Source organism: Leptonychotes weddellii, chromosome 6 (genome assembly GCF_054177405.1).
Source record: "Leptonychotes weddellii isolate Sample4059 chromosome 6, ASM5417740v2, whole genome shotgun sequence".
Classification (NCBI taxonomy): Eukaryota; Metazoa; Chordata; class Mammalia; order Carnivora; family Phocidae; genus Leptonychotes; species Leptonychotes weddellii.
In genome coordinates, this window is record NC_138374.1 from 15,207,706 (window position 1) to 15,220,092 (window position 12,387).

Consider the following 12,387-nt stretch of genomic DNA (forward strand, 5'->3'; position numbering starts at 1 on the left):
CTGGGGGGCAGTGCTGAGAAGAGTTATAGCGATTCCTCTTCTTCCATTCAGTGAATATTTACTGGGGGTCTGACACATCAGGCTGGGTGCTAGAAGCTGGGGACACAGCTGGGAGCACGCTGACCTGGTGCTGCCTTGATGGGGGACAGGCTTTGAGAAAAGGATGGCACAAATGTTGAGCTGCCACTGTGGTGAGCACCACGAGGACCCACAATCTGTGGCCACGCCAGGGGACCCGACTGAGCCTCGGAGGAATTAGGGAAGGTTCTCAGGGGAGGAGATATCTGACCTGAGGTCTGAGAAGGGGAAGCCAAGAGGGTAGGGATGGGGTTCTGCAGGCAGAGGGGAGCTGCATACATGCTCCATCACAGCAGGGGTGCAGCTGAAACTCCTTGTCCTTCCCAGCCACATGGAGGGGACTTTGGACTTGGGAGACATAAAATTCAGGCTTATTTCTATGGTTTAGTGGTGGGAGGCTTTCCAGAGCTTTCCTTCCAAACACTAGGCCACAAGGGTCTTCTGTGTCCCCACTTCCTAGACAGTGGGAACAGCAAAACATTCAGTGACTTTCTGACTCCTAGGAGGCTGGGCTTGATTTCTGGGTAAAATCAAGTTCACCCAGAACAAGGGTGCTGACCCAGCGGGGTGCCTAATCTTGGCCACATCATTTCAGTCAAGCCAAGACTTGGTGTTGACCCCATATTTCCACTCATCCTCAGATCCCACCAAGAAAATCCAGGCCGATCTCGCCTCTGCTGTGCCTGGCAAGGGCAGGCCTACTGTTGTTCTCTGGTGTTTGTCCCCTTTGTAGGGCTCAGGTTGCCAAGAGCCGTCAGTCACACAAGGGCTACCGCTCATCCAATGGCACATCTGTCTTCCGTTAAACATGTCTATCTTCTCTTTAAGTGAATCAGTATGTGATGCACAGAAAGCATGAGCACTGCCAGGAGCTCTAGGTAAGCATTCTACGTTAGCCATTGTCATTCTTATTGTCACTAGTGTCCACGAGGACCCTATCTGCAGGCTGAGAGTGTATCTTAATCATCCTTTTTTTGTTCTAGTCATAGAAAAGTGCCCAGTACACAGTGGGCACTCAATATATATATATATATATATTTTTTTTTTTTTTAAGAGAGGGAAGGGGGAACTGGCAGAGGGAGGAGAGTCTTAAGCAGACTCCACGCCCAGCACTGAGGCTCAAGCAGGGGCTCCATCCTGAGATCACGATCCGAGCCGAAATCAAGAGTCGGATGCTTAACAGACTGAGCCACTCAAGTGCCCAAATAAATATTTCTTTATAAACATTTTAACTAAAACGTACTTAAAATGTTTAAATCATTCAGTGCCCTGAATAAATTGTTGATAAAGGTGAGACAACACAACCAAGTTGAGAGCCCAGTCATGGGAAGAACAGATCAGGGGTTAAACTGGCTCCTCCATCTATTAGCCATGGGGCCTTGAACAAAGTGCTCAATCTCTTTGAGCCTCATCTTCCTCATCTGTGAAATGGGAAGAGAACGATGCCTAAGTCACAGGCTGGCTGAGGATGAATGGGAAAGTGTGCATAAAGTGCTAAGCACAGGGGTGCCTGGGTGGCTCAGTTGGTTAAGCGACTGCTTTTGGCTCAGGTCATGATCCTGGAGTCCCTGGATCGAGTCCCGCATCGGGCTCCCTGCTCGGCGGGGAGCCTGCTTCTCCCTCTGACCCTCCCCCCTCTCATGTGCTCTCTCTCTCTCATTCTCTCTGTCTCAAATAAATAAATAAAATCTTAAAAAAAAAAAAAGTGCTAAGCACAGTGTAGCACATTCTAGATGTTCAATAAATATTCCTCATTATCACCACTGTTGGCAGATGTCAAGACTAAAAACATTCAGCTGTCAACCTTCACCCCTATTTTAAAATCACATCCATATCTTAAGCAGCTTTTGTGGAGAATGAAAAAAAATTCCTCTAGTGATTATTTCTAAACACATTTTAACAGGCGACTGGTACACACTTCTGGTAGGAAATCACTTCCCAGCTGTATCCTGAACTGTTTTTTTTTATTCCCCCATGGGTGAGAGGATGGACTCATTGTAGCTGCTTCCTCTGAAAAGTGACATAACACAGCCTGTACCCCACTCTTGCCCCAGTGAAGACAATCTCCCTAAAGGCTCAAAGAGAAGCAGCCCTCCAGCAGCCCTGGATGGAGGACCTCCACCTTTCATCTTTGGCACTTGGAGAAAGGGCTCTCCTGGCACTCGAGTCCCCCCCCCGCCGCCCCCCCGCCGCCCCCCCCCCTCCCCCCGTCCCCAGGAGCTCATAGCACTGCTAGGAGGCTGGAGCCTTCACACCATATTGCAGAAGAAACTTCGGTTTCTTCAGAGAGTTTAAGTATTCTGCCCAGGGCCACACAACTAACAGGAAGCAGAGGTGAATTATGAACCCAGGTGAGGGCTGCCTATGGAGGCTGAAGGTCAGGCGCCCCTGAAGGAGGAAACAGCCTGTAAGTAAGCAAAGTACAGGGCCACATAGTCCACCAGAAGAAGCCTGGGAATGACTCACACAGAATAACCCACAAGTGATTTTACTGCCCCATAAATGACAAACTTGAATTACAACGGTGAAAGGTTGCAAGGTCGCCTGTGGTCCTGCCTTTTTTCACTTCCTCCAGGAATCTTCAAGAGCCCCAGCCAGGATGACAGTTGCCTCCGGCACACTGAGCCCAAATGGAGGCACTGCTATATGCACCAGTCACCTCCTTCCATTCTCGCAGCGACCCTCGGCCCGCCGTCGCCTCCGTTCCCATTTAACAGACAGGTACAGGGAGGACCGAGGCCCACAGCTGACAGACGGGCGCGAAGATCCGCGCCCAGGGCTGTCTGACACCCGAGCGCTCGCTGTCAGCCCGGCGAGATCACGATCCCCTCCCTCCGGCCTCAATCCACGCCCCCTCTTCCAAATCCGCGGCCAGCAGGGAAGGAGAATGAGCTGAGCCAAGCAAGCGGTGCCGGGCCCTCTCCCCAAAGTTTCAGAGCAGGCCAGCCCGGGCGGGGAAGAGGGAGAGAGGCGGAGGAGAGCCGGCCAGGGGGTGGGAGGGGCGCCGGGCTGAGCGAGACGGAGGCCGGGCTGGGTGGGCGGGAGGCCGCGGGCGGAGGGAGGGAAGGAGCGCGCGCGGCCGGGCCCGGACGGGCGCTAGCGGAGGCAGGGGCCGAAGTTACCGTGTCCTCGGCGACCGGGCGGCCAGGCGGCCAGAGCTGGCGTCAGTCTCGGTCCCTGCGCGGCGAGGGTCTGGGGCCGCTCCAACGAAAGCGAAACTAGAAGGCCCGGCGCGGCAGGAGGCGGAGTCGCGCGGGGCAGTCTCCCGGAGCCGGCCGGGGCTGCGGGCGCCGCCTCCCGCTCGCGCTGGTGCGCTCCCCGGAGTGGCTCGCGAGCCCAACGACCCGCTCCAACGCGCGCACCGTCCCGGGAGGGCGCCCCCTGCAGAACTGGTCGCCGGGTCTGCACCGTGGTCCGCGAGCGTCGCCCGGGGGGAAGGCGCCCTGGCAAAGTTGGCCGCGCACCCGGAGAGCGCGCCGGGTAAAGTTTGCCGACAGCTCTACGACCCCGACGCCGCGCTCACCGTCCCCGGGAGAGCCCCTTCTGCATCCCCAGCAGCGCTCGACGTGACCCGGGAGCGCGCTCTGCAAACCGGCCGCGCGCACAGCCCCAGCCGCGCACGCGGAAGAGCGCGCTCCGCGGACTTCTCGGCGCTCGACGACCCGGCGCTAGCCAGGGGCGCCCCTCCTTCTCTCCCGGCGCTGCTGGCCCCCGTATGTACCTCCACTCGGGCTTCCGCACCAGTGCCGGGGACCCAGTCCCACGGCCGGAGGGCTTTTCCCCAGTCAGGCCCCAGACCCCGATCTGTGCTGTTGGCGCCCCAACCCTGGGGAGGGAGGTGCTCGGCGCCCGCAGCAGCTGGAGTTACCTTCTCCGCGGCCAGGCTTCTGGGGCCATCCGTGGGGTCGCCGGTGGGCTTCCGGTGTCCACTCTTGGGGGCGCCTCGATTTGCGCGTGGACGGTAGGACCCCGAACTCCTCTCTCTCTTAGGCGAGTTCCCGCCTCGCAAGTCGGCGAAGTTGTCTGGAGGAAGCGCCAGAATCGGTCCCGCTATATTTATCGAGAGCCCCCAAGTGTCAGCCACTGGGCATGTGGCCGTGACTTAGTCTAAGGAGCGAGGGACCCTGCACTTCCCGCGGCCCACCTCACTCCTACCCCTACACCCCCGCATACGTGTACGCATGCCCACACGCACACGTGCGCACCACTCACATTTTTGCCTTTCTTCACCCCTGGGCCTCCAGCCCGCGCCTCCAAAGCCTTTCTCTCCAAGGCTCCTCAGGACAGCAACTAATTAACTCGGTCTTGCAGCGGTGTGACTATCTGAGAAAAAATTACACTTTTATCGATGCCAGAAATAATTGCTTTTAAAGAACTTTCAACACCTTGAATGCGAAGGAAACCTTTATGGCGTGAGATGAGGCAAGAACCGCATCTTGTCTTTGTGTTTGCTTGCTTTAGCCTGGGCCTCAGACTTCAGTATTGTCTCTAGAATCTCGCCAGGTAAGGACACTTTTGGTTTAAGGAAGACTGGCCCCAGGTAAGGGTCAGGGCATAATTATAATTTATTAACTTCAGCAAAAATCTTGAATTCCTGAATATTTTAAACAGTTACACTATTTCCAATGTGGCCATGCAGTAGGTTAAAAGTTTGTGTCCACTGCCCCCCCCCCCTTAATATGTTGAAACTTAATGCTCAATGTGATGGCATTAGGAGTTGAGGCTTTTAGGAAATGCTTAAATCATGAGGGTGGGGCCCTGGTGAGTGGGATTAGTGCCCTTATTTTTTAAAAAAGTCTGGACAGAGCTTTCTAGTTCCTTCCACGCTATGAGGACATAGGCAGAAGTTGCTGTTTTCATCCCCAAGGAGGACTCTTACCAGAATCTCCTTATGCGGGCACCCTAATCTTGGACTTCTAGCCTCTAGAATGGTGAGAAATAAGTTCCTGGTGTTTATAAGCTACATGGTCCCTAGTATTTTGTTAGAGCAGCCCACACAGGCTAAGACAGGCTGCGTTACTCTTTATCTAGCATTCGTGTTTCTGAAATGTCGGTGGTAAATAAGTGCGGTAGACACTAAGATAATTTGCTTTTTAAAGGAATTCCATTGTGAATCATTTAAGAAATGAAAACTCCCTATCAGTAAAGAAAATTAGGTACTGATTTATAAATTTAAGTTTTTGCAGATTACTCGTGAAATACAGTGAAACACAATGTTAGATTTTGGAAGGGGCCTTAACAGCTAATCCCTCTGCTCATTTTATAGATAAAGAATCTGAGGCTCAAAGAAGTGGCCCATATCACAACTTGCTAGTGGCAGAACCAGGATCAGGTTGCCTTAAAAAAAAAAAAAAAAAAAAAAGGAATTTTCCTTCCTGTCCTTTCCTGGAGAATCAGGCTCTTAGGCTTCTGCAGTGCCCAGCTACTGCTATGCACGGTAACCAGCAAAACCCAGCAACACTGGCACTCCTTCAGATGGTTTTATAGCAGAATTCTTCCACTGAGGTACTCCTATGAACAGCTCTCTCTAGCACCCAGAGGGTGGACTTCCAGAAAGTTCTAGAGGACAGATTTCTAGCAAGTTCCACCAGCATGGCACCACAGTGACTTCTCTGCCATCTAGTGAGCCACAGACATACTCTCTCCAACAAGGTTTGGATCCCAGCCCTGGGGTGGGGAGAGGTGGGGGCTCTGTATCTCAGCTCTAGGTAGGGGTAGCGGCATGTTATGTTATATTATGTTATGTGTTGTTAGAGGCCGCCCACTGTGGTAATTAGCTCAGAATAATACATTTGACTTCACTGGCTCACTCAAACCCTCACTCCTGCCTTGTGGAAGCACTCCCCAAATAAACTATGTGCATCCAAATCCTCACCTCAAGCTCTGCTTTTGGGAGAACATAAACTAAGGTAGACACACCCCTTCAGCATGGGAGGAACAGCTCCAGTCTAAGCAAAGTGACAGTGACAGAGCAAAGGGTAGGGAGCTTTCTCCTCCGTCTGAATTTGTCATCTCTGCAATTTCAAAGCCATTTCACATCCATGGCCCTGGAGGGCACTGGAAATGACTCAGAGCTAGGAAGAACTACCTCATATTCTGGATGACAGAACCAAGGTACCAAAGGATCTTGACCGGCTGAAGCAACAGGGCCACCATCAACAGGAGGAAATGGAAGAGATAAGTCAGTGCTATCTTTAAGTTCAAAAAGAAAATCAATTACCCCACACACTGAACATGATAGCCATTAATGTGAAACAAAATGTGGGGTTTTTCACTGATCACAATCTCTCTATGAGTCAAGACTTAAAAAAAAAGCCGAAGAAACGTGGGGCAGTGTTGGCAGAAGCATCCAAATCAAGGACCAAGACTCTCCACCGTCTGGCTCTGGCTCGTGACAACCAAGCCCAAGTCCTGGACGCTCTGCTGATTGGACAGCCTATCAGACACGTCTCAGGAGCCACTTTAGGTCCACACAGCCTCGCCTGTCTCAGGACCTCTGCCTGCTTGTGCCGGCCCAGGCTCAGCAGGGGCAGCAGGCTCCGTGTGGGCTTGCCATCTTCATGGGGGGCATGACCAACAGTGCCTTTGGCCTTCTGTTGCCCTTGCCTTTCCCCCTGTTGCTGTTGAGGCATAAGATGCTGTGGGACGCCATGGGCATACCCACAGCATAGATGTGTAGGGGAGTTAACACCCAGTGGGGCCAGCCTTTCACCAAAGGGAGACAGGACCACAGATCCATTCTTCCCCCTTCCTTCCTGTAGCAGATGTTCCCGAGTAGCAGCTGTTTATACAGCCTCCTGGAAGATGGAGATCAAGCAGTCCAATGCACCCGCCAAATAAACTTAAGTTTTTGCAGGTTACTCGTGAAATGAACCTTCATATCGACTGCCACCCCTCCATTTCCTGCCTCCTCACTTCTGCTCTCTGGGTGTACAATGCTCAAAAAAGTCCTTGAACATAAGCCTTTGCCTCATGTTCTGTTTTCTGGGGAACCCAGGCTAAGACACATGGTGTGAACCAATCCCGAAGGCCACAGGAGTGTTATGTGCTCCGCGGCTAAGGCTTGGATGGCCTGAGGTAGTCACCGTGGCAAGGGGGAGGGCTCTACCGGATGTGAGCGGGGTGGGATGGACAAAGGAGAGACAGCCCACGGTGCCTGCCAGGCAGACGGGGGCTGTGTGGATCTTACCTGAGTAAGATCCTCTTACCTGAGTTCCTTACAGTGTCCATTTCCAGTTCGCTGGGGTGATTTCTCCGCATGACTGCTGACACCTAATACATGCCTTTTACAAGCAGAAGTGATGGTACAAGTCAAATTCAGCCTCTTAATTCTGGTCATTCCTGTTTTCAGGAGGGTGAGCGAGAAGCGACTGCAGCTGTCCAGGGCAATCACACCTTAGACAGAGAAGTGTTAATGTGGCTTTTACCTTAAATGAAATCTGACTGTAATTCTGCATCCCTCTGGATTGGGGCAGAGGCCTCTCTCAGTGGTTATGGGGCTTACAGCCTGCTTCCCAGGTCAAGCTGGAGAAGCCTGGTACAGAGCAGAATGTTCTGGGAACGCTTTGAGTCTTTGTTCTTTGTTGTTCCCATTTATTCAAGCTGCCCTGCACCACCTTCCGGCGTGGGAATCTTCCGGAGCCCGGAGTCCCTGTCTAGGGTCCCCTTCCTGCTGAGAGAGCAGCCTTGGGCCCCACTCTCTATCCATGGGAACCTCAGACTGCAGCCCCTCCTTAGTGTCATGTGAATGCTACTTTGTACTTTTCTTCACTTGCTTTGCAGCCTCTCCCCCTGCCTGTCACCCCGGCTAACACAACGCAAAAGTACTGCTGACTTCTCTCCACCTGGGGACCCCCAGCCATGATCTCAGACCATTTAGACCCAGGGTCATTAAGTGGTGGCCTGCCCAAGCCCTGGACTCTGCTGCCCCTGGCCTTGTGTTATTTCCAGTGTTTTACAAAACAGGGACTTTGATGTATAAATGCAAGTATTTGGCTTCTCTGGAGAAGTCACAGTATTTGGCAGGGCTGGGTACTGATTCCCTCACGACAAGTTGGCTGGGACTGAGGAGTGGTTGCTGCATCAGATGGGGTATGTGCCTGCTCGCTTGGGAAGGTCCCTAATATGACCTATGACTTCACTTCTGGCCTCTGTAGGCATTTTGGTGAGAGTCTTAAATTTGTTTCATTGATTCAGTAAGTACTTATTGAGCATCTTTTCTGTGTCAGGCCTTGTTCTAGGCACTAGAGCTAGAAATGACAAGGACCAGGAATTCTGTTTGGATGGAATTTATATTTTGATGGAGGAGACAGATAATTTTAAAAAGCAGATTCTAATATTCAAGATGTCAGGTGACGGTTAACTGCTATTAAGAACATAAAGCTGGGTAAGTGTCATAGGAAGTAGTGAGCTGAGGGATGGGAACAGGTGAGGTGCTATCTTTTGTAAGCTGTTTCTAGAAGGTCTGTTTTAAGGTGACATGTAGTGGACACTGAAGTGAATGGAGGGGTTACACAAAGCCAGGAAGAGAGGGTTTGTCTTTAAGCCGCTTCAGGCCCAGGAGGTAAGAGAGTAAACAGACAGACCTTGGAACAGTCCAGGATAACATAGGGGTTAAAACACTGAGAGTTCTAGTGTGTTCTTCGTTTTGCATTCTAGTAGAAGCTAAACACAAATATCTTAATCAGTTTTCAGCCTCACTGTTACAAACATTTTTAAAATTGTTTTTTTAAGATTGATTTATTTATTTGAGATAAATTTGAGGGGAGGGACAGAGGGAGAGAATCTTCAGGCAGACTCCCTCATGAGTGCGGAGCCCAACACAGAGCTCGATCTCAGGATCCTGAGATCACGACCTGAGCTGAAACCAAGAATTGGATGCTCAACCAACTGAGCCACCCAGGCCCCCCATGTTGTAAACATTTTTTATAGATAAAGCCAAAATTTCAAGTACAGTGTTTACCCTTCCCATGGGTTGAATCAATCCCATTTTATTTCTTATATTTTTGGGAGCTGGCCTTTCTGCTTTAGTCATAGGCCCCATAGAGTGAGCTTTTCTAAATTGGATTGTTGGATAAGTGTATGGCCTATCTCTTTGTATTCTTTTCTTGGGTTATGATCACAGTTCGTGTTAAACTACTACATGCTGCCTAGTCATACACGAGGATTCGGTCACCCACATAAACATGATGCTGTTGTGAGTTCATTTTTCTATTTAGAGAAGCATGTCAGCTAGAAATACCTCCACCTAATTTCCCAGGCGCATGCGTGCTGAGTGAGTCGCTAAAATAGTCCCTTGAGTAAGTGGCAGCTTTAAAAACCATCCAGCTGCTGACTTCAAACTAGAAGGTCAGCAAAGGAAAGTGGAAGTTGGATTTTGAATGATCAAGGTGCCCACGGGGCTTTAACTTGCACAGCTTGCCTGGGACTTTTCCTTGGATTTCTTGCCTGTTGCCTAGCTTTGTCTTCTCTCTTCGGACATCAAGATGAATGTGCAGGCTTGCTCTAGGTGTGGGTATGGAGTTTATCCTGCCGAGAAGATCAGCTGTCTAGATCAGGTCAGTGGACATTTCTTGGCCTTTGGAAATAATAACCAATATGGGAGATTTGTCTTCTTACATATGGATGTGTAGGGTTTTTTGAACAATCAAAAGAAGACGTATTTCTTGTCTTTCTTCAGTTCTACCCATTTCTATCTCTGTCTTCTATGTTGCCTTGAAAAAAAAAGGTTATTCATTCATTTAACATATTGTAGTCGTGTGTGTTTGTGTGTGTGTGTGTGTGTGTGTATTACCATTTTATCTCTAAGGATCCATTTTTACCTGGAAATGTATAAGAATCCTGAGTCTGGAAGAAAAGGTAATTTTGCTACATCTTTTTCTTATATGATTTCTAGATCTGGCATAAAGCATGTTTTCACTGTGAAGTTTGCAAGATGATGCTATCGGTTAATAACTTCGTGAGTCACCAGAAAAAGCCGTATTGTCACGCGTAAGTGTTTGGTGCCCCGCCCCACCACCTCTTGGGTTTTATTTATTTTTTAACAAGTAGCCAACCAGAGCTTCCAATCACACAGCCCAGCGTTAAATCCAAGAAATATCTTCCCCCAATTTTTCATTTACATATAATCATTGACGAGCCCTATGGCAGGATTTTATGCAAAGGACAGAAAATTGAAATTTTCAAATTTCTTGTAAGTAAAAAGTCAAATCAACCCACTATAACCCCATATCAAATCATTAAATACTTTTCAGAGCAGTGTAATTGCCACAGATATGCCTATAAAGCCTTAATATTTTTCTTTTAAATAATTCCAGAATCCTTTTCTATTTTTTCAGGAAGTTTTTAAGTGACCATTTCCAGTTAAATTTGGTCTTTAAATTGTATCTATTGAATTTATTTGATTTCCTTTTTTTTTTGTTTAAGACATTGCCTGGAAAATTGTAAACTTAATTATTAAGTTTTTTTTTTTTTGAGTTTTGAGTTTTTATATTTTATTGAAAACTAATCATAAATTGCATTTAAGAAAACTAAAAAATATTCCATTGAATGAACTGCCATCTTTTTTTTAACATGCAGTTATTAAGTTTTATATTTATCAATTTAAAAAAATGACTGTACCTTTAGGGATAGTCACTCAATCATCTTGGGTAAAGTACATTTCTAATTTTGGTTTATATCTATTTTTTCTAGCCATAACCCCAAGAACAACACTTTCACAAGTGTCTATCATACTCCATTAAATCTTAATGTGAGGAAGTCTCCAGAAGCCATCCATGGGGTAAGAGACTTAATTTTGAATTTCAAAATAAGCTTTAAAGAAAATTTCTTAACTCAGGTTCTTAAGTGTCTGTGTCAACATGGAACCGCTCATGTTCTTCATTTATAAGTACAAAGTGCTTTTAAGTAACAAATATTGCTGTTTGTCCCACCACAATGTAAGGGCCAGTACCCAAGATAATCTAGCTTGAATATTTGATGTCTTTGTAATCTCTGTCTGCCGGCTCTGTTCACATTGATAGTCCCTGTATACACTAGGTGTTTAATAACCTAAAACAAAGTTTATATAGCTGGAAAACATTACAAGAGCCTTTCCTTACTTTCTCCCATGATTATTTTGGTATAGAAAACTAAAAACCTCTAGTACCACACTCTTAAAATCTCTCTGAATTCAGGAGTTTTTACGATTACTAGCAGCCTCTCTTTCCCCTTGGGGTAGGGGGTAGGTCAAAAATATTTTGATTCGGAAGTGATGTTTGGATAGACAAGGGAGCCTTGTTGATAAACCAACTTCTTTTGAAAAACCAACAATTGGATCTTGTCAAATAGCTTGGATGCCTGCATTTATTAAAATGATGACTCATTTAACTTCTTTCCCCCCTGCCCCATGGAAGTTGCTCTGTGGGATAGAGCTAGCAACTTTCTAAAATTAGAAAATTGCATAGGAGGTGGAAGGCTGTCAGTGATCTGCCCTCCTCATGTCACTTCACCTCAGACTGCCTCTCCTGCCTGCCTAGGCCGCCAGTCTCCTCAGGAAAACGTGTGTTAGATTGAGCTTACCCCCACGTCTCCTGCCAAGGAGCTTATTTTGCTAAGAGCCCTGCACTAATTATGAGCTTATTATTTTTTTTAACATGCTTATGTAACATTTACTGTACAGTCATTTAATTCACTTAATACACATTACTTCCAATAGGGTAAGTGCTGTTATTCTCTCATTCTGCTGGTGAGGAGCCTGAGGTGCAGAGCTGCTCATACATCACTGATTTCGAAGGATTCGCAAGCCTTAAGAATTCACAAACAATCCTAGATTACTGAGAGCGTTTGTTCTTTTTTTTTATTTTTATTATGTTATGTTAATCACCATACATTATATCGTTAGTTTTTGATGTAGTGTTCCATGATTCATTGTTTGCATATAACACCCAGTGCTCCATGCAGAATGTGCCCTCTTTAATACCCATCACCAGGCTAACCCATCCTTCCGCCGCCCTCCCCTCTAGAACCCTCAGTTTGTTTTTCAGAGTCCATCGTCTCTCATGGTTCATCTCCCCCTCTGATTTCCCCCCCTTCATTCTTCCCCTCCTGCTATCTTCTTCTTCTTCTTTTTTTTTTTTTTAACATAAAATGTATTATTTGCTTCAGAGGTACAGGTCTGTGATTCAACAGTCTTGCACACTTCACAGTGCTCACCATAGCACATACCCTCCCCAGTGTCTATCACCCAGCCACCCCATCCCTCCCACCCCCCACCACTCCAGCAACCCTCAGTTTGTTTCCTGAGATTAAGAATTCCTCATATCAGTGAGG

The 12,387-nt window shown here is 48.0% G+C and overlaps 2 protein-coding genes across 12 annotated transcripts in view; one reads left to right on the plus strand and one right to left on the minus strand.

The window, feature by feature from the left end:
• The window catches only part of CASP7 (caspase 7), a 28,539-nt gene extending 25,198 nt beyond the window's left edge, over positions 1 to 3,341 (minus strand). The window contains exon 1 of one of the 2 annotated variants that reach the window (XM_006744475.3): positions 3,201 to 3,341. Coding sequence is in view for 1 of the 2 variants with exons in the window: in XM_081823490.1 (XP_081679616.1) it covers positions 751 to 984 (234 nt within the window). In the remaining variant the exon portion in view is untranslated. Of the gene's footprint in view, positions 1 to 750; positions 1,607 to 3,200 lie in introns of those variants that run through there. The other variant, XM_081823490.1, reaches the window with a different exon arrangement.
• Positions 3,342 to 9,396: 6,055 nt separating this feature from the next.
• Positions 9,397 to 12,387, plus strand: part of NRAP (nebulin related anchoring protein) — a 71,129-nt gene continuing 68,138 nt past the window's right edge. For 7 of the 10 annotated variants that reach the window (XM_031040347.2, XM_031040358.2, XM_031040352.2 and 4 more), the window contains exons 1-3: positions 9,397 to 9,635; positions 9,974 to 10,068; positions 10,771 to 10,858. In XM_031040347.2, coding sequence (XP_030896207.2) covers positions 9,564 to 9,635; positions 9,974 to 10,068; positions 10,771 to 10,858 — 255 coding nt within the window. In that variant the 5' untranslated portion in view covers positions 9,397 to 9,563. The remainder of the gene's footprint in view (positions 9,636 to 9,973; positions 10,069 to 10,770; positions 10,859 to 12,387) is intronic. The other 3 variants (XM_031040350.2, XM_081823487.1, XM_006744477.3) reach the window with 1 other exon arrangement.